The 21,741-nt window shown below is 33.2% G+C and overlaps 3 protein-coding genes across 4 annotated transcripts; 2 read left to right on the top strand and 1 right to left on the bottom strand.

Moving 5' to 3' along the window:
• Window positions 1-8,433: 8,433 nt before the first annotated feature.
• LOC110611181 (type III polyketide synthase A-like) lies at window positions 8,434-11,987 on the bottom strand. Its single transcript, XM_021751348.1, is given in 3 exon segments — window positions 8,434-9,404; window positions 9,492-9,749; window positions 11,603-11,987. Coding segments are annotated over 3 exon segments (1,614 nt in total).
• A 3,830-nt stretch (window positions 11,988-15,817) lies between these two features.
• Window positions 15,818-18,254, top strand: LOC110628006 (cell number regulator 6). Of its 2 annotated transcripts, none has more exons than XM_021774443.2 (5): window positions 15,818-15,942; window positions 16,101-16,211; window positions 16,374-16,488; window positions 17,151-17,416; window positions 17,776-18,254. In XM_021774443.2, the coding sequence occupies exons 2-5, from the start codon at window positions 16,101-16,103 to the stop codon at window positions 18,010-18,012; spliced, it is 729 nt and encodes a 242-aa protein (XP_021630135.1). In that variant the 5' UTR covers window positions 15,818-15,942; the 3' UTR covers window positions 18,013-18,254. The 2 variants fall into 2 exon arrangements, with proteins under 2 accessions (XP_021630135.1, XP_043806532.1); XM_043950597.1 differs by having other exon boundaries at window positions 15,932-15,988.
• Window positions 18,255-19,330: 1,076 nt separating this feature from the next.
• Window positions 19,331-21,518, top strand: LOC110629152 (malate dehydrogenase, cytoplasmic). Its single transcript, XM_021776070.2, has 7 exons — window positions 19,331-19,573; window positions 19,811-19,969; window positions 20,085-20,260; window positions 20,343-20,620; window positions 20,693-20,828; window positions 20,944-21,055; window positions 21,281-21,518. The coding sequence occupies exons 1-7, from the start codon at window positions 19,531-19,533 to the stop codon at window positions 21,373-21,375; spliced, it is 999 nt and encodes a 332-aa protein (XP_021631762.1). The 5' UTR covers window positions 19,331-19,530; the 3' UTR covers window positions 21,376-21,518.
• Window positions 21,519-21,741: the final 223 nt, after the last annotated feature.

Genomic DNA, 21,741 nt, shown 5'->3' with positions numbered 1-21,741 from the left:
TTTTAAAACATAGGGGGTTGGGGGAGTTGAACCTTAGACCTCTCAAGACTACAAGGATGCATTTTCCACCAGGCTAAGTCTCAGAGTGCATAAATTCATTAATAGTAACTTCTCTAATCAATTAACTGATTAATTACATAAGTAGACAGCTCACTCCCTTTAGCTAACCACCCAGCTTATTCATATCCTAACATAACTATTAATTGTTAAGGGTACATATTGATCGGTAATTACTTCAATAAAATATTTCTATAAGGATATCAATTTATTATGATTATAAAATATAAATATATGAACTCATTACATAGATATATACACTTGTATTTTCGGTCTATAATAAATTAAATTTAAATAATTTTTGTTAAGTTAATATTTTATATTTCAGGTCATATTGTATAAAAATTATGATGAGGATAAAGTTATACATTCCTCAGCATTATTCTATCTAAAATATGAACTTATATTAACATATTACCTTCAATTTTCTGTAGGAAGTAAGAAACATAATAATTAAAACAACTATATATAATCCACAAATGAAAAGCAGTCCACATGCATGGGTTTTATTAATTAAACAATGTAGTACTGTTACAGTATTGAACTAATTTACTGGTGATACCATGAATTTTCTCAAGTTTCATGAGTTAACAGACACCTCATCCGGGTTCATTAAGAATTATAACAAATAATTATAGTAACTGCAATATGGTATTACTCCTATATTTATGGGTAATTTTTACAACCACTCACAAATAGTGTAACTTAGGTTATCAATAAATCACATTATAGTTCAAATCATGATATACCGTGATAACGTCGTAGTAATAATAATAATGAAGGATTTCTTGAGATTGCGGTGCGTGTACAAGAAAGAGAAAGGGTCCATGTCAGTCCGTCCGATTCGACTATCTTGTAAGAGATCACACATAAATGTCAAAATCACCAAAAATAATCTATTAAAAAATAATAAATATGAATTGCGGATATTGATAATAGAATATAATTCACAGGAAATTGATACTAAAAATTTACAAACAATAAAAATAAAAAAGTTTTGATAATGAGTAAAAAAATAAAAATTAAATCAATTAAAAAAATGATAATTAAAAGATAAATAAATCAATATGAACAAAGTTTTAGTTGAAGTACAGGATCTGTTTTAGTTGAAGCGCAGAATCCATTTCAGTTTGAAAATTGATCATCGATACAAAAATATTTTTATTTGTTTCAATAAATTAGTTATAGTTATGGAAGATACTCCACATAACCGATCTCTCCTTAGGTTTTAAATTAATTAGAAAACGTTCGCTAATTAATTCATAGCCAACAAATCGCTCAAAAAACGTTTTTGGAATTTTAATTTATTAACTGCTTTAAGTATTAAAGAAATCTAATTACAACTGACTAGTCACACGATGAGTTTGAGTTAGATTATACAACTTTTTAGTTATTACACTAATTGTTACTTGTATTTGAGTAACCTAAGCAATTACCAGGATTAAGTATTTAGAAAAATAAAATAGCAAAAGTGTTTGGAAACGCACCAAGGGCAAAAGAGTTCGAAAGCAAAACCAAGGGCTAGGAGCTCGAAAACACAACCACGACTAAGTGTCCAGAAAAAATAAAAGAGCAAAAGTGCTTGGAAACACGCTAAGAGCAAAAGAGCCCGAAAACAAAACCAAGGCTATGAGTCCAGAAGCACAATCAGAGCTAAGTGCCTAGAAAAATAAAAGAGCAAAAGTACTCAAAAATGCGCTAAGAGAGATAGTCTAAAACAAGAAAACAAAGTATGTCATAACCCCTAGAGATTTCTTACTCTCAAAATGTTTCAACAAAATCATTTTTAAGTAATGTACACTTATTATCTCTTTTGTTCATCTGAAATCCAAAGAATAATCATTTGAGCAGGCCATCAGGGTTAAGATAAGTCGTAAATACTCTGCTCACCTAATAAAATATTAAGATTTCCCGTCAACAAAAGACAGGGCAAAAACATAAGCCAAAAAACAAAATGAAACTATAGACAAAAGCAAAAATTTTCCATTTCAATGAAAAATATACATGCATTACAAAGAAGTTGAAATACAAGAAACAAATTAACTATGTGTTTACAATAATAATAATAATAAAAAATCTTCAAGCCTCTCCAGAGGAGGTAAGGTATCCAGCCAAGTCGGGCTCAACTTTGAAAACAATCCCTAGAGATCAGCAGCTGCTACAGTCGGAACCGCTATAACATCACTTGCCGAAGAAAGGTCTATAAGGACATTAACAGCCTCAAGCGCAGATGGACCATCACCGACTTGACTAGTACCTTAGTCAAACTCAGCTGCCAAGCGGGCTAACAACCCCTGAGGAGGAGGGATGCACTTTAGGAAGAGTGCGATCGTTGGGGCTATTTCACACTTTTTCACCTTCAGAATCATACTCTACAACCCAGAGAGTACTATGGGGGACAACCGAAGATTCACGAACTTTCAGGAGGCCATCGTTAAAGCTCGTCGTATAAAAGCGAGTAGACTATTCAAAGACCTTGCCCTTAAACTCGTCCGACTTAAGGTACTTGTTGATTTGGCTCCAAACAATTGTCTTTGCACTCTCCCTAGCGTCAACAATCTTCTTTTCATAGTCCTTACATTGTGCAGAAAGATTGTGGAGGTCGCTTTCAAGTTGTCTGTAACACCCCTACCCGGTTATTTAATTAACCGAGTCGGAAACATTACATTTTATAACAGTTCTCCTATTTTTTTTAATTTATATCATGTAATTCATAACCATTTTTTTTACTTTACCAAAAATCCGGCAGAGTTTCCCCTAAAATATAGACTTAATTTCACATGTGAATAGTAATATCACACTTCTATAAATTTCAACATTAACCTCTAAAATTCTTTTAACATCAACACAATTTCAATCTAGATCAAACACTTCATAAATCATCTTATTAGTCTCAACACAAAAACTTATACTAATAACCTATATTTACACCAAAATTAAAATCTTCAAATATATCTAATTCAAACCATATACAACTTTATTTCTAAAACCATGCCATATTTCCAAAATTAACTTTATATAAAATTTACAAAATATATTCCAATATAATTAATGATGTAACTCTGACTGGGTTAATGCAGATTTTGATCTACTGCTCCTTGGATCTACAACCTGTGCGAGGAAAAATAAATTTCTACGCGCTAAGCAAATTACTTAGTGATGTTCAACTTCTTTTTTTTTTTTAATAAAACATTTTAATCAAAATTCATTTATCAACAATAAATCAAACAAATGACAATAAACTATATTGCAAATAATTTAAAATAATTCTACATCATATTATTATTCCATATATATATATATATATATAGTTGAATTTCATAGTTTTTTTTTCATATAGAAAATTTTATTTTCTCTTAATACATTTATTTATTTATTATTTTTATTTTCTTTTTGACCCCTATAAATTTAAATGGGACTGTTAAGTCAAATAAGAAAACTATAATTGTAGGGCACAAAGTGCCAAATAACTGTATGACTCAAAAAGAGTTTATAACTATAGCGGTAAAGTATATCAGCCGTACCTGTAGGTACCAATCAGTGTAGTGCAGTACTGCAAGATCTGGATATGGCATGCCACACCCTTAAATTAATTCACAATTCCCACCAAACTTATACATTTAAATATGGGGATAAAAACTTTCAATACAGTATAATTTTCAATTATTCAAACTGTAATACTTTATCATATTACAATTCTGCTTTTAAATATTGTCATATCATGTAAATCTATTAATTTAATTCAACTACATAAATTGCAAATTCATAATTTAATCATTAATTAATTAACTTTTATTTTTTTTATTTTTTTTCTAATCTAATATTTTTTTCTATTTATCACGATATACCATATCTCATTTTTCTTTTTCTTTTAATTTTATTTCTATCCAACAACTTTCTTTCAACCATAATTTAACTAATTTACAACATTTAACGTAGTATTTCTTATTTAGCCTAATAATTAATTTTTTATTATTATTACTATATCTTAGTCAAATTACATCCCTATCAAAGAAAGTAGAGACATTCCACTTGGTCCATAACTTGAATTTTGCTCAAATTACATATTAATTTCAAAATTTTCTATTTATCAAATTTATCATTTCTTCAAACTTTAATCATACTATACAACTAAAATATTATTCACTTGATCTAGTTCTACTAAGATAGTAAAATTTTCAAATAAAACCTAATTAACAAATTATTGAATTTATTCAAATAGAGTTGAGCACAAACCTTAAATCTTCCAAAATCTTCCACAAGCTTAAAGTTTTCTAATCTTCCTTTCCTTTCCCTCTAGAGTTTCCACTCTTCCCTTCCACTTCTTCTTCATAAAAAAAATAAACAAATAAATCATATTAATATAATATTCTTCATAAATATTCACAAAAAATGATAAAAAAAACATTCTTACATTAAAACCCCTAACATACCTTTAAATTTCCAAACCCTTGTTACTATCCACTCTCTTTCAACCTTGAATTTTCTCTTTGATTTCTCTTCTTTTCTTCAAATTCTATTTTGAAAATGTGTTGGGAGAAAATGGGTAATTGATTAGAGGTGGAAATTTAAAGAAATTTTGGTATAGAAAAAAAATGAAGAAGATGGTTCTTCTCTTGGATTCAAGGCAAAGAGAGGAAAAATTGAAGAAGATGTTCTTCTTCTAGCTTTTTCTTTTCTTTCTTCTTTTTTTTTTTTTTACAAAATTTATTTGGTTAAGTGGCTAGCAAATTGTCACTTGTCCTTAAATTAAAATTTAATTTATTTTTTTCTCTCTCTTTTTTCATTTTTTTCTTCTTTTTTTTATTCTTATTCTTTTTTTATTTATTATTTTATTTTCTTCAGAAGCACTTAGGTCCCATCGAACCTTGCTCAGCTCCAATTTGACCTCCCCCAACTCCTTGGACAACTTCACCATCTCCCTCTCAAGCTGGGCAAATCGAGCTAAAAAGCCTTTTTCCCTCTGGTCTGTAGAAGTCTTCTCTTGAGCAAGCTTAGGCTTTGCAACAAACCTCTCCTCAGCAATTTGTGCCTCTAAAAGAGTACTTTTCTCACCCCAGGCTTGATTGTCATGAAGGAGCCCTTCTAACCAGCTTATCTCCCCCTCGTACTGAGTCCTTAATACGGCAGTTACCCGGGCAACCTCCCCCTCTGTCCTTTTCAATATCATATGGTTCGAGCATCGACTCTTTTATTCTCAAGCTCTAGCAAAACCCCCAAAAGCTACAAAAATAAGCCAACAAGTCAAAAAATGACCGAAACATCTAAGAGCAAAATAAATATAAGAAAACTTACAAGAAGAACTTGTCTCTTAGAATCCCCGAAAATATCCTCCTTCGCCCGAGAAGTAAAGGAATTTGACTGCTCGATGGATTCAATTAGCCTACAAATCGTACTCACCATCCGAGGGTCAATCAAATTAGGAGACGACTCAAAAACATGGTTGCTCAGCAGCTCAGCAATTGAGATAGGAGTAGAATCGAGACCTAGTTGGAAGGGTAGCCCAGCTTCATTGGAAATTAAGGCAGTAGGTAGCCCCTCACTAATCTCTTGAGTCCGGCCATCCTTACCCTTTCCCTTGCCCGTTTTATCCGAAGAGGGCTTTTTCGGATTGGAGGAGGATGAAGTCTTCTCCCGAGAAGAGACCAGTTCGGGTTCATTCACCAACCGCCTCTTTTTTTCCTGTCGCCCCTGAGACAGTGGTGGTCGACTTCTGAGTGAGATAAGAATTCTTTCGCTTCAAGCCTCCCTCTACCTCCTCAATAGAAGAAGACCTGTCCGGGTTGGCCATTGTCCTCACTATAGCAACCTCTAAATTCTCTCCAGGAATAATGGCGTTCTCAACGGTTGTGGGAACAATATCAGCCTGACCAGAACCGACTAGAGCCAAATCCATGCTGGTCTCAGTAGGAGGTAGAGGAGGCACAACCTGAGTTGGCACAGGCTCTACCCCTAACATCTCCATGACCACATCCATGGTCTTCTGGGTCTTGAAAGACTCCACAGCCTACCGGACATTGTCACAATTGAGGGAAAATTTCTAGGGAGTCAAAATGTCCTCCATCGAAATGATGGAAGCTACAAAAATACCAGAACAAGTAAAGACATAAAGCAATGAAATCGACAGAAGAGTAGAAACAAAGGAATAGTCATATACCCCTCCCCCAAGCGAATATCTAGACACTTGAAAACATTGTATTTAAAGGGAAAGGAAGAGATCCGGGTAAAATATAACTACTCCCACTCAAAAAGAAAGGGGAAAACATTGCATAAGGTGTCCACAGACCCCATTCTAGCTCTAGGCTCTAGTCAAACCCCCTTTTGGCTCCGACTATGACAAAATTGTCTACCTAATGCTTAATAGAATCCATGTAGCAGTAAAATGGCCAGACTACTCAGGACACAAAAGCTCAAGAATCCATTATTAACCTTTAAAATTTTGAAAAAATCCCTAAATAAATTTAAAAAGGGGGCAAAACCCTGGCCCTGACACATCGCCTCAAAGGCACTCATGGATAAAATTGAATTCGAGGTCAGCATCTGAGGAGTGACCCAGTAAAACCTAAAAATAAAATGGACAAACTCGAAAAAAGGGAAAGAAAAACCGTAGTCAATTTGTTTTAAATAAAAAAATAAGCTTCCTCTCCGATTAAGCATCCACTAGGTCAGGAGGAGGAGGCCAGAAAAACAGGGCAATTGGTTCATTTAGATGCGGAGCTCGAATGTAATGGGTTTCCGTAGAAAGGAATGATCGATGAAAAATTTATCAGAGAGAAGTATAAGTTACTCTAGAAACAATTTTTACGATCCGAGGGAATGGCAGAGGAGTCATTGAAAAAGAAGCACATACCTGAGATTCGAAAAAACTTGAAAAAAAGAAGGAAAAAGATAGAAACTCTAAGAAATAGCAAAACAGAGGCAACAAGAATGTCGAAAGTAAGAAAATGAAGATGAAGGCTTGACTTTATACTCTAAGCCAAGCATTTATGAGCTTTTAAGAAGCCGCATTTTGGAAATCCAAACAGCGGAGGTCATTAAGACACCTCTAGAGATATGTGCACGCGTGTCATGCATACTTATGACAATACCTCGTGAATCAAAAGGAGTTAATGGGTACACATTTGACAATGAAAGCGCCGAATTTAAATCGCTGCCCTAACCGTCATAAATAACTCTTGTGGAAGCGAAAGGGCATCTGATAACATAATAATGATAGACCCCTTGAGATCACAACACATGTACAAGAAAGAGGAAGGGTCCATACTAGCCCATCTGGTCCGACCATCTTGCAGGAGGACCACTCGTCATAGAATGCAAGTCCGACCCCATACATCTCTGATCTCACCCATGCACGGAACACGCATGTCGACTTCATTAAAGCTCGCAGATTTTCAAAAAGGTCATCATTGCACGTGCAGGTGGAATGAACAGACAAGACGCGAGTGATGGACAGGGCATAGCGAAAATGACTCAATATTTATTAGCCGAGTACCCACTATAAATAGGCCGCTTGACATTCTGCCACAACGCTCAACCGTCGTGTCCGATAGGACAATTCATTAGAATGCACCAAAGTGATCAGGGAATTAATAACCCTAAATCAATTACACAAAGGAACAAATTATTTTAGAAAAAGCTCAGATTCTAAAAGCTTTGGATCCTCGAAAAAAAAAATCTCAACATTTTTAAATCCCGAAAAACCAGATCCCCTATCTACTCTTAACCACCCAGTCAGATCCTTTAACTTTTTCATGAATTAAATTCACATCTGCATATCATCGTCTCTTTAAGTTACCGAATCTCAGACTTATAATATAGCTACCACTATAATTATTTTTCTATATTCAGAAATTGAATTATCGAATAGTTTTTATGGATGGGTATCGTATAGGTAAGAAATTCCCTTTCAAGGTTTTTTCTAAAATAATTGAGCTTTATGTCATATTTCTTATGTCTTGTTTCTTGTAAATTTTTATTTTTAAAAACTGTTCATTTTTTCTTAAAACAATAATAATAATATATCTAGTGATTTTTAAAATTACAATTTATTGAAAATTCTATAATTTTTTCAATATGACATACATACATATATAGATACTGTTTTCTAAATTTAGCTAAAAATTGTTATAAAAAATTACGATTAATGGGTAAATTATAGTAGTTGTCTGATAGAGAATGGAGCTTGCAACTAAAAAACTGACAGTTAAAACAATATTTAAACGTTTAATTATCTGATGGAAATTATTAATCCCATTTTGTTTTAAATTACTAGTTTCATTTCAAATGCAGCATGATAATTCTTGCTGAAAACACTTGATAGAAACAAAGAAAACAAAAGTATAGAAGTAGTTGAAGTATAGTTGTTGAAGGATGCAATCACAAGCTACGAAGAAGGATGCCTTCAAAAGTAATGCCAGGCCCAAACGCTAACGCAAGTCCCCATTCTTCCCCTCCCTCTCTTTTCAATTCTTCTCTCATGTATTCCATAACATAGAATATAGTATTGCTGCTAACATTTCCATAGTCCATTAGAGCTCTCCTGCTGCACTCTAACTTACCACTGTTTAGCTTCAGATTGGTTTCTAGCCTGTTAAGTATTGCAGGTCCACCAGGATGAACAGCCCAGAATAAATCATTGAACTCCTCAGTTAATCCAGCCTTTAACATCAGCTTCTTGCAGAATTCCTCTATGTTATCTTCTATCTTCTGAGGAAGGTCCCTTCCAAGCTTGAAATTTATACCCTCTTCAGTAAGGCGTCCATCGATGACATTTTGAGTACCTGGCAAGAATTGTTGAACTGCACAGTTAAGCTCCATGAAAGGAGACTCCTTGTTTATTATAGGGTTGGCTCCAATAATTACAGCTGCAGCTCCATCGCCAAAAAGCGCAGCCCCTACAAGATCATAAGGGCGTGCTTTGTTTGGGGGACGAAAACCAATAATGGTAGTTTCAGAAGTGGTTAATAAAACACGGCTTCCTGGATTATTTTCAGCTATGTCCTTGGCAACTCTGAGGCCAGCCACACCACCATAACAGCCTAGAAAGTATAGCATTACTCGACTAACATCGCTCTTTAAGCCAAGTTGGCTGGCAAGATAAAGGTCGCCACCTGGTAGGCGTATCTCACTGGAAGAGACATAGACAATATGGGTTATATCTTCGGCTGGCCTTCCCCACTCCTTGATGCAAGCAATACTTGCTTCTTTTGCCATCTCAACAACTGCTGGATTTGCTATTTCAAGCCTTTGTTTGATTGTTGGCGTGCCCTCAGTTGCAAGTTCAGGGTATTTGTCCAGAATCTCCTTTGACATGACCGTGTATCTTCTCTTCACAGTAGTAGTTTTGCCTAGCAAAATAGAAAGAAATATAAGCCCTGGTGACTGAAATTAACTTACAGAAAATTTTAATATATAGAAATAAGTTTCACACTTACAAAGTCGCTCCAATTTCTCCTTGATGGATACATCTTCGCATTTGGTGTCACGGATATAGCCCTCCACTAGGCACTCTTGAGGAATGAGCTGCTTAGGAAAGGCCTTGCCTATGGCAAGAATCGTTGCTTTCCCAGTGGTAGGAATGCGCCTATGGTTGTCAGATTTTGACATCTTGGAGTGTTGTAGCTAGAAGATAGTTTGGTAAGAAGACGAGTTAATGGTGGGATTATCAAAAGTAAGAAGATTATAAATGAGAACTCATCTTGATCTTGGAGAGAAGTTGGTGTTGAGGGAAGACTAGCATGAAAAATAAAATAATGGACACTCCATTTGGGTTTGGTAATTTGTTGGGCTCTCGTACCTGAAAGCAGTGTTTTAATGGGTGTGGCAATCTTTTCATGCTTTTCCTTTTCTTCTGTTTATTCCCTTATTAACCATTTTTCTAACATATATGCTTGACCCAATTTCAACTTACCTACCTCATTTTCGTTCCCTTTTTGTGCGTAAAATTTAAGGAAGATGAGCATGTGTTGGAAGATTGTGATCCTCCTAGGGATTGAGTTAGCTGCTTGCCTAAAGAACTTATAATATGAAAATCTACCGGATGAAACTTCATCGCGCCACAAAGATATGCTTTTTCTTGTTTTTACATCCAAAATTATAAGTTATTTTCCATTTTAAAATTGTAATTTATTTATGAGCTTCTTAATATATATTAAAAATAAAATTTATTTGTTGTAATAATAATTAAATTGAACCATATGAGTTATATATATATATATATATAATACTAAATTCTTCAAATTCAAATGAAAAAAAAAACCTATAACATCCACCATAAAGAATACAATTTAGACAGATGCCGTAAATTAATAATGGTGGCGACCTATTGGGTGTAGGCATATAGCCATATATTTTACGAAGTTGATACTGTATGGTGTGTGCATATCATTTACATGGAAAAATAATAATAAAACTTTGTTTTTTACATCTTTTAGTGTCTCAGAAATTTAAAATTTTTAATTAATAATAATATTTTATTATAAAAAGAAAATTAGTCAATTTGAGTTGTTTTCTATATTTTAACATCACAATCAAAAAATTTTTAAAAATATTTTCCACACAAAAGTTATTTATTGTAAAACTAATAAAGTAAAAAAAAGTGTTAAATAGTATTAGCCGTAAGTTAATTTCAATCTAAATATAAATTACTATTATGTAACCACTTGAAAGCTTAATTTAACTAAAGCAATAATATAGTTGTTTTTTTTTTAACAAATAAAATCGAAACATAAATAAAGTCCCGTTGAATCCAACTTCAATTAAATCGGTTAAATTTAAAATTGAATTAATCTATTGATTTTCATGATTACGATTTCTTCTTTTGTGAACTAAAATTGAAATCAATCTATAATTGGTCAGTATAATTGGTCAGTTTGAACTGATAGTTTAATTTAATTTTGGTTTAATTTTTTATTTTTTAAATAAATTATTTTAAAAAATTAAATCATAAAAAAATTAAATTATCAAATAATTAAATTTAAATATATTTTAATTTATAAAAATATTACTTAATATTATTTTTTTATATTATATATGTATTATTTTATTTTTATATCATGTAAATAGATATATTTTATAATTTACTTATTTAATAAAATATATATTCAATAATATTTAAGATTTATATTTATTTTTTTATTTTTTATTTAAATTTTTTTATCTTTTTCAAATTAGAATTAGAATGGAATTAACCGTTTATAATTTAAATTTAATTGAAATCAAAATTCAAATCATACAAAATTAAAAATTTAACCATTTTAAAATCAGACCAAAATCATTAAAAATTAAAATTATTTGGAATCATTTTAAATGTTTAATTCCATTAAAAAAATAAATTGAATTGCGTATTCCAAACTAAAACTAACCCATGGCAATGTCTACTATTGATTAGCAGATAAAAAGTCATTGCAAATTTGTGATAGAATGTGCCAAATAGTAAGACTAGCAGAAGAATAGATGACCCTAACAAAAATATAAGCCATCATATTGCCTTGTCTGCCTATCTATTGAATGGACAAATTGAAACCCTGTTGTAATTGGGGCTCACACTCAGCTATTAAAGTATTAGCCTTAGAATAATCAACTACAGTTGAAAGCACAGCTTTCATTACTAATTGTGAATCAATTTCTACAATAACCTGTGTTAGAGATAAAGAAACCAACCAAACAAGCGTCTCCCGTAATGCCTTTACTTCTACGCCTTTACTTCTACTACAAAAGGAGATAAAATACCCAGAATGAAACCCGATAAACCTTAAAAACATGTCCATTTGTGTTACGTAAAACAGCTCCATAAAATGAAACACAATCAACATAATTAATCGATGCATCCACATTGTATTTAAGAATACCACAAGTGGGCTGCCATCATGCACAGCCACACTAACTCCTCGAATAACCTCATCAACCGATAAAATTGCATGATCCCGCATCACCTTATTACGAGCATTCCATAAATTCCAGAGAAGTGCACATCTTTGAAAAGCCACATCATGAGATTGATAATCATTTTAAAACAAAAATCATGCATAGAATTTATCTTCCATTCAAAAGAGATAACCCAACCCTCCTCCAACAATTCTGTGCAAATGAACAATCATCCAGTACATGAAAAAGTACTGACTCCACAGTCGAGACTGCCACACCTTTTTGCTGCAATCGTAGCCGAGTAGGAAGAAGGTCATAGATAACCCACTATAAAAAATTCTTCATCTTTGGAGGTGCAAAAAGATTCTTCATCTCTGGATAAAAATTGCGTCTGTTAAGACAGACTGTTGGTGCTGGGAGATTTATTAGTGGGCCTATAAACCAGGAGCAAAGGATGAAGGATACCTTCTCGTTGCTAATGCTGGGTGACAAATTAAAGGGCTTAATGTAGATAGTTAAAAGGCCTAGGAATTCACTGGATTAGCCCAAAAAGATACTATAAGACTTGGATTTTTCCGTCGGGAGCTATCTTCAAGCTGTTAGGACTCCGCTCGCCTTGAAAGTGCGCTTCATCGCCTGAAAAGATCCATCTCTTCGTCCTCTCATTTCTTCAGTTCTCTCTGTTTTCCTTCTTAATTCCTCTTTATTTCTTTGTTAGGTTTCCATAACCCTAACATTTGTTATCAAAGCAAGATTCAAGGCTTCTTAATTCTTTTCTTCTTCTTCTTTTTCAACTTTCTCCAGCTTTCTTTCTTGAAATTCCAAGAAATATCAATAAACTCATTCTTCTCTGTATCAAAGCTCTATTTCTTCCTTCTTCTCAAATTCTCTCTGAACATTCTTCCACTTCGGTTTCTTTTCTCAACCAAGCCTCTTTCTAGTTCTTTTTTCTGTTTCAAAGGTTTGTGCAGGTCTCATACATAACAAATTGGTCAAGGCCTCTGTTTCAGGTCTCCGGGTTTTCAACTTCTGTTTCTTTGTTCAGGTTTGATGAGAGACTACTCTCTTCTTCTCTTCTACTGTAATCCCTGTTTTTGAAATTATTGAATTAAGTACAATATTTGGCACAAAAGCTTCTTGATGGAGTGCAAGGAATTTCTCGATAAAAGATTAAAATAGGGGAAGTGTGGCTGGGACAAAGATTGAAAAAAGTGATTCAGAAAGTGGAAAGAATTGACAGGTTAGTTCAAGAGAAAAAGAGCAAAATATTGGAGTCCTTTCAAGCTTTAAAAACCAGTGTCCATATATCTAAGGGTTCTTGGACAAAAGATCAATTTCAGGACTTGAGCAGAAATCCCAAATGCCAAATTCAAGAAGAAAAGATTGATCTTGGCTTTAAAGAAAATAATTCTATAATTGTTGCCTGCAACCAGGAAGAAAGTCTTGGACCATATTTGAAGGTTGATGAGTGCTTGGCAATTGCTGGAAAAATGGAAGACTCCAATATCAAATTTTACACCCCCAAGTCAAAACTATGGTGTGAACATGATGCTTGCCCTTGAATCTGTTGAAGTTTCAGAAAAATCACTTGAGGTGTCATTTAAACCAATTGAGTTTGTACATGACAATCATAAATGGGATTCTTTTCATGGCAAAAGAATAAGAGATCTGCAGGAGTCGGAGATAATGTAAGTGGTGGTATTGCGAGGACAGGATTGTAAGTTCAGCTGCAGTGGTTGTATATTTCTCATGCAATATATGGAGATATCAAAAAGAAATAGATAGAAATTATTTTCCCATTGTGGACTGCTGGATGAAGTTAATGAAACAAAGGGAATTCATACAGAAAAAGACATCTCTGTGACATGTGAAGAATTTCTTTTGGATGAGTTGTCTGAAAGGTTTCTGTATATTCAGTATACTTTCCATGTATCACCACTCAAGAAGAAGATGTCAAGATGAGGTGATATTACTCCTACTCTGGAGCTACCATATATGGCAGATGATCAGGTCATTATTGGCCCTGAGAGAATAGTGCAAACTAGAGTTGTTTTTATTATGTAATCATCTTTCCATTTTGAAATCTTATTCATAAATTATTCTTCAGATTGAAGCGGCAAAAGACTGAGCATGTTTGCAAAACAATAAGAAAATCACCCCTTTCTCTCATCTCCAGCCCTAAAGATGTATATTTTTCAGTTCTGGTTGAGATGGGACATGATTGGTTGTGGGTTAGCTTATTAAACTCCTAGCTTTTTCCCCAATATGTAATTACCATTTTTATATAATTTTTTTTGGTAATAGATAAAAAATTTAATGTGGATATTCATAACGTTGTGATGCTTTCATTTAGTTGCCAATAATGACAATGAACATCCATCTTGTTGTGCTATTATCCTTTAAAAGTTCCTCTTTCCCTGAATCAGATGGCTTGATTACTGGCCAGGGATAGGGAATTGTTGTGACATATGTCTGACTCTTCTGAATGATGGCATTTACTACCTTTCCTTGATGTAAACCTTCTGAAGAGATCCATATAGATGATAAGGCTGATCCCGAGTCGATAGGGAAGAGATAAATTCTGTTTATAGTTTAAATGATATATATATTATAGTAGAGTTCTATTGTTGTATGTCACTATATGTATTTATACGGTATTACAGTTAATAATCAAAATAACACAAATTCTCAAATTATTGAAATCCTTTAATCCATACTTGATCATTTGGTGCACAAAGAAAAGACTTGAGAAGAGTGAACATTGGGGGATTGCAAATGGATGTTGTATATGATTCTGATTTCCTTTTAATCCCATATATACATCTAAATATAGAATGGCAATCGCAAAACTCAATATGATACTTTTTGAATGAGTCTATTTAATTAATTTTATCAGTTATATTAAAATTAACACATATCTCTTTTATTTTTAAAATTTATCAGTTTAATTTAAGTATTTTAATTTTTTCAAATTGAAAATTCTTTCATCTATATTCAAATACGTTGTAATTTTTTTCAATTTGAAAAAATTAAAATATCAAAACTAAATAATTTATTTTTCAAAAATCATGGGAAGTATTAACATAATATACAGGATAATTTAATAACATTTGAGATCGTTAATGGAAAATTGATAAAAAATCAAATGGAGGGATCTTCGGTTAAACAAAGTAAAAAAAAGTACAAGATTAAATTATTGAATTTTACTAATAGAGACTTATGTGTTAATTGTTAGAATCTAAAAAGTAATCCAATCTTAATTTTTGTTAATCTTTTTAGGTTGATAAGGTTTTGCAGAGTATGGAAGAGGAAGCTGAACATATTTACAGGGATGAACGTGCTTTTGCTTCATGATGATGAAGATTGCACTCCAGATTCTGCAGCAGATTGTGAGTTGATGGGTCAAAATTGTGGATGTCTTTTTATCTTGGATTTGTATATAGCTTATGCCAATTGAGTTTATGTACCTAATATACTAATAATTTGTATTGTCTATCTAATGTCTACTCCGTAAAAAGAAAAATTATACTAGGTTTTACAAAGTAAATTAAAATAAAATAAGGGAACATAATTATTAAAAAATGTTGCAATTCACTAATTTATGAATTAAAAAATTACGTTTTAAAGATTTTATGGAGGGTTAAAAACTTCAAAAAGCTTGATTTTACTTTAAAAAAAAAAAAAATCTTCCTTCCAAATAAGAGTACTACATTACTAACCTTTATCTTATCTCTAAAAACTTCATCGCTAACATACTACAGGAGTTTCAATAAGAATAAACAAATTACATAAAGAATTCCAAAAAACAAAGTAAATGAAAACGACGACGTGAATTCAACTTAACGGTTACCGTCAAATCATTGATCGTGAATCGTCAATAGTACAAAACCAATTTGGCGGTTTGAGTCGCGAAATAAAAATAATAACAAAAAAGCATAGGTTCACTTGTAAACGCCGTGGCGTTGAGAAAACAGCTCCTCCGAAGTCCAGATATAGGAATAGAATTCATATGAGATCTCTGTAATTCTGCTCTCTCCATTTGTAGTAGTAGATCATTTCATTTGAAGTTCTCTCTCTCTCTCTCTCTCTCTCATTTTCTAAGGTTCTCTCTTTCTGTGCATAAGCAATATTTGTGTGTATACACAGTTGGTAATTAATTAGATGATGTTTTGGATCAGATGGCGGACGGCAATGGACAATCAAGGTACGTGAAGTTGACGAAGGATCATCAAACGCCAGTCGAAGATATCACTCCCGGCGAGCTCAATCAGCCTGTTCTAGTTCCTCAGGTCCCTTTCTCTTTATTTTTTTTTCTATCTACGCAATGCACATGGTTTTAGGATGATTGTGAAAATGTGCTGCCAATTAGGGATTTCTTAAGGATTTCTGTACTGTTATCAGCTTTCTTATTACTGTTTCGATCTCAGTATCTCTTATTCCCCTTTTTACAGTTAATTATCCACAGATGTATTGAGTGCGGCCAACCTCTGCCTGAAAGCTATGAGCCTCCTGCCGATGAAGATTGGACGACCGGAATTTTTGGCTGTGCTGATGATACTGAGAGTTGTAAGACACCACATCTATTTTTTTGCTATTTATTTATCTGACTTTGTCATCATTTCGACTGAAACATCGAAAAAGTTAGGACGCTAATCTCTTATTTCATATAATGGAATTAGGAAGGCCATTTTATCTTCGCTTGCGAAAATATTAATCTTATCATAGTAAGCTGTGTATAATAGGGAAGGATATCCAGTAAAATGTAATCAATTGCGTAGGCATAATAAGCTTTCTATGATGCCTTATCTTGGAGGATCTTAGATTTTGCATTTGACAGAGTAAATTTGGGGGCCAAATTATTGGATGTCGCGGAGTATCACTTGATCATGGTGGTTGCTACACCAAGCTAATAGTATTACAAAAACTTTATAAATTTAGTTTGATTTTATACCGACATTTTAGTGGTGTATGGGTTTAATGGGTAGCTATCAATTATTTAATGATTTGTTATAACACCATTAGCTTGTACCGTAGTGTTACTCCATGAGCATCCAATAATTTTCTAATTTGGGGAATCCTTTGGGATGCTGGAGTAGGAAAGCAGAGAAGTTTATGCAAAGACCTGTACCTCTAGCAGATTGCTTAAAATAACAGGTCTATTAAGGTACTTAAATTTTATTTTCTTACATTGATTCTTTGTTACCGTAATATCATTACATATGTTGCAGGCTGCACTGGACTCTTTTGCCCGTGCGTGTTGTTTGGACATAATATAGAAGAATTGAGAGATGATATTCCTTGGAGCAATGCATGTGTTTGTCATGCCATGTGTGTTGAAGGGGGAATGGCGCTTGCAGCAGCTACTCTATTTGTCAATGGTATTGATCCTCAGACTACTTTTCTCATTTTCGAGGGTCTTTTGTTTACGTGGTGGACGTGTGGAATATACACTGGTCTGTTTCGTCAATCATTGCAGAAGAAATATCATCTCAAGGTAATTTTTGCATTCCATGTTTGTGGAGATTTAATGCTTGTTAAATTCAAGATAAACTCGTGCAAGATTATCTCTGTACTTCTGACATTGTGTACGTAACACCTCCGAAGATATGACTACAGTGATATTCGTGCACTGTACATATGCTTAATTTTTGTATCCCAATGGTTTCTGTTGAAGATCTTTCTGAAAATGTTGCACACAGAATTTGGAAACTACTCCACAGCGCATTTCTGCAATTAAACTTGGATCTGAAGGGTTATCAACATTATCGTCTAGGATTTTAAGGGTCTTCTGATCCAATTTTCTGATTTATGGACCAATCTGATGGCTGATTTTACTTGCTAACTCTTATGCAGAATTCACCATGTGACCCATGCATGGTGCACTGTTGCATGCATTGGTGTGCCTTGTGTCAAGAGCACAGGGAGATGAAGAACCATCTATCCGAAAATTGGGCTACACAGATGACTGTTGTTAACCCTCCACCATCGCAGCAGATGAACTCTGGTGGGAACCAAGAATCTGCATCAGATTATCAATCTACTAGAAATGGTTCACACATCCATTTAGAAATAGAGCCAGTGAAGCATTGATGATTCACCACACAAAGATGTCTAAAGAGTTTTGAGTTAATTTTAGTTCATTTATTTGTGTTTTCTTTCATCATCATAATCTCCTTCTTCTTATCAACATTTTCTGATTTTTTTTTTATAGTCGCAGTGTATATCCATTCTGAGTCCTTGAACTTAGAGCATATTATTCAGGAACTATGGAAGTTGTTAGCATGCAACAGGAGAATTCAGTTAGTTTATAGTGATTAAGATTATTTTGCTTCTTATTCTTGTTCTTTTCTTGTCCCTCCCCCCTTTCTCTTGGTTCGATTATCATTTTTGGCTAACTTCTCTGAATATCAATCGGTGGAAACGCACACTGCACAGCTCAAGTTCTTCTCTTAGTATAAGGGATGAGGTTGTCGTATGACAAATTAGACATAATGTTATCCTAATAATCTCACCAACATAAAATATTATTAAAAATGTAACATATACTCCTATAGAAAATATAATTGAAAATTAAAACACAAGAGGAGTAAACTATTAAAAACCATTAAGAGACTGATATAGGCTCTTCTTGCTTGCCTGCTCATCATCTGCAATCTCTTTTTGGTACGGGTTTTGGAGAAGTTTAAATTTTAATCAGATCGAATCAATAAAAAATCCTTCCAATTATTTGAGATAGAAAAACTAGTGAGTTTTGAGTTGGTGTATGTTCGGCATTGTGATGCGAGTGTCACGGCTACTTTCAGAAAGGGGGAAGAAAAAACTCTGGAGAATAACTGTTTGAATTTGAAAACAATTTTTTGTCCAAAAATGTGTTTTTTATTTAATTTGCTCAAATTTCATATTTAAATCAAATTAGCTCAAAATTAAAATAAATATTGAATAATAAAATATTAATTTTATATTCGATATTATAAAACTATTGGTAATAATTATTGACTAATTTATTTTTCTTATTTTTATAATAATAAATTAATATTTTATTGTGAAAATTTGAAATATTATCATTATTTTATTATTTTTTAAAATATGGCTCTATAAATTAAATAAAAATTTAATGAAAATTTATTAAAATATTTAAAATATTTTAATAAATTTATTAATTAAATTTATATTAATTTTAAGGTTAAATATTATAAAAAATTTTAAAATATATGAACTAATTAATAAATTTTTAAATAATTTAAAAAAACATTAAATTTTTTAAAATTACAGTAATCAATTACTAAAATATTTAAATAAAAAACAGAAGTTAGTATTTTTAATATATTTTTTAAATTTAAGAGATTAGGTAATTTTTCCAAAACTTAATTTACGAGGATATCCAAGTAGATTTGTTGTATGGATCCAAAGAAATAGGGCGTTTTCCGAGCAATCAGCATATGCATTAAAAATGGAGATTCGTAGTTTTCATGGCGACACGTTTCTCTCTCTCCTCTTGACCTCCTCTACTAATCTCAATCACTTCTCATATATATAACCTTCTTCCCCCTTTTTATCACCATCATCTCTAGACCACATTTCCTATCTGGACAGCCAATATTCGCAGCAATGGCGAGAGACCCAGTTAGAGTTTTGGTCACTGGTGCTGCCGGTACTCTTCTATTCGTTCAATAATGTTGTTCCCTTTAACAATTTTTTAAATACTGTATTTTGTTGCATGATCAAAATGAGCGTCATTTCTTCACAATGGGGCCGGCGATCTTATATATAATTAATTGATTCTATGTTTTACAATGATTTGGACAAATTTCTGAAGTGTTCTCTAGGGTTTGAACCTTTTTGGCTGTGAGCATATGATTCTTATATTTAGTTTAGTTTTCTTGTACAGGACAAATAGGCTATGCGATTGTTCCGATGGTTGCAAGGGGTGTCATGCTAGGCCCTGATCAGCCAGTAATTCTACACATGCTTGATATTGAACCTGCAGCTGAGGCCTTGAAAGGGGTGAAAATGGAGCTGATAGATGCTGCCTTTCCTCTGCTTAAAGGTACCCCTTATAGTTTTAAGCTAGATTTCATAATTCTCAGCTTTTATATATATATATATATATATATATATACATATATGATTCTTGAATCTTGTCATGTATCTTATATGGACAGGAGTACTCGCTACTACTGATGTTGTTGAAGCATGTACGGGTGTCAATATAGCGGTTATGGTTGGTGGATTTCCCCGAAAAGAAGGAATGGAGAGGAAGGATGTGATGTCCAAAAATGTATCTATTTATAAGGCTCAGGCTTCAGCCTTGGAGAAGCATGCTGCTGCAGATTGCAAGGTGGGTGGGAAATTAAGCTTTTTGACACCTAATTACTCTCCTTACGTTATGTTGATGCAGTTTCATTTCTTTTGTTATGCAGGTGCTAGTGGTGGCTAATCCAGCAAATACCAATGCCCTTATCTTGAAAGAATTTGCACCTTCAATCCCGGAGAAAAACATCACATGTCTTACTCGACTCGATCATAATAGAGCATTAGGCCAAATCTCAGAAAGGGTAAATGTTCAAGTTAGTGATGTGAAAAATGTCATCATATGGGGAAATCATTCTTCAACTCAGTATCCAGATGTCAATCATGCTACTGTCAATACCAGCAGCGGAGAGAAGCCTGTCAGAGAACTTGTTGCTGATGATAAATGGTAGGGTGGTAACTGGCACTGATCATATCAATTTTAGTCCAAATCTAAAATGGCTAACAATCTTTCCCCCAGGTTAAACGGAGATTTCATCACCACAGTTCAACAACGGGGTGCAGCGATCATCAAAGCTCGAAAGCTATCAAGTGCATTATCTGCTGCAAGTTCTGCTTGTGATCACATACGTGATTGGGTTCTAGGCACACCGAAGGTGAATTCTTGTTACCTTGAACATCATTTGATCTTGCAAACGCAAACAGTGTTTTGAACCTTTTCTTTTTTTTTTTTTCTTCTCTCCTTTGTTTGCTATGAATCTTGCTTTTCAGGGAACGTGGGTTTCTATGGGAGTATATTCTGATGGTTCTTATGGGATCCAATCCGGTCTTATTTACTCTTTTCCTGTTACGTGCGAAGGAGGAAAGTGGTCTATAGTCCAAGGTGAGTTCTCCTTGTTTCGAGAAATTTTATAACGCAATCATGCAATGTATATAATGGGCTTTATGATAGCTATTGATTGTGGGAAATATCATGTATGTCCCACCATGATCAATTAATATCCATGGTGTTGAATAATTGCTCACTTATTTCATTGCTAATTTCCTAGTAATCGGTTTTTAAGACAAAGTTTCAGAGCACTGAGTTCTCTGATGGTTGCAATGACAGGGCTCAAGGTTGATGAGTTTTCAAGGGAAAAGATGGATGCAACAGCAAAAGAGCTAATGGAAGAGAAATCCTTGGCTTATTCATGTCTGAATTGAAAATGCTTTCCTTTTTATTTTAGGAGAATAATGAAAGAGGTTCTCCACATCCATGAATAATAGAAATTAAGTGAAAACCATTTGTAATTTTGTAATTAGATAATGCGTGATGAAAAATAAGCTTCTAAACATTCTCTTTTCTCACTCTTGAGGTCATCTAATTTTACTTTTGTTTCATGGGGTGCAAATGACCGATGATACATGGTGATTGCAAAATGCTGAAGATCTCGTCGGTCTTTAAGTAATTTAAGATATAAAATTTTTTCAGAAAATAGAAAAACTTTATTTACGACTAAATGTGTTTTTTTTTTTTTTTAAATGACGACTAAATGTGTTTAAAACATAAAAATCTTAAAGAAGATTAAA

The sequence above is a fragment of the Manihot esculenta genome, chromosome 1 (genome assembly GCF_001659605.2).
Source record: "Manihot esculenta cultivar AM560-2 chromosome 1, M.esculenta_v8, whole genome shotgun sequence".
In the NCBI taxonomy this organism is placed as follows: domain Eukaryota; kingdom Viridiplantae; phylum Streptophyta; class Magnoliopsida; order Malpighiales; family Euphorbiaceae; genus Manihot; species Manihot esculenta.
Note: the sequence above shows the minus strand (reverse complement) of the source record. Positions and strands in the feature narration are given on the sequence as shown.

Bases quoted from the DNA above. Each gene is read 5' to 3' on its own strand.
- LOC110628006 (XM_021774443.2), top strand. From the start codon at position 16,101: ATGGCGGACGGCAATGGACAATCAAGGTACGTGAAGTTGACGAAGGAT. The intron at 16,489-17,150 runs GTAAGACACCAC...CATATGTTGCAG, and splicing joins TGCTGATGATACTGAGAGTT to GCTGCACTGGACTCTTTTGC. The intron at 17,417-17,775 runs GTAATTTTTGCA...ACTCTTATGCAG, and splicing joins AGAAGAAATATCATCTCAAG to AATTCACCATGTGACCCATG.
- LOC110629152 (XM_021776070.2), top strand. From the start codon at position 19,531: ATGGCGAGAGACCCAGTTAGAGTTTTGGTCACTGGTGCTGCCG. The intron at 20,621-20,692 runs GTAGGGTGGTAA...TCTTTCCCCCAG, and splicing joins CTTGTTGCTGATGATAAATG to GTTAAACGGAGATTTCATCA. The intron at 21,056-21,280 runs GTGAGTTCTCCT...TTGCAATGACAG, and splicing joins AAAGTGGTCTATAGTCCAAG to GGCTCAAGGTTGATGAGTTT.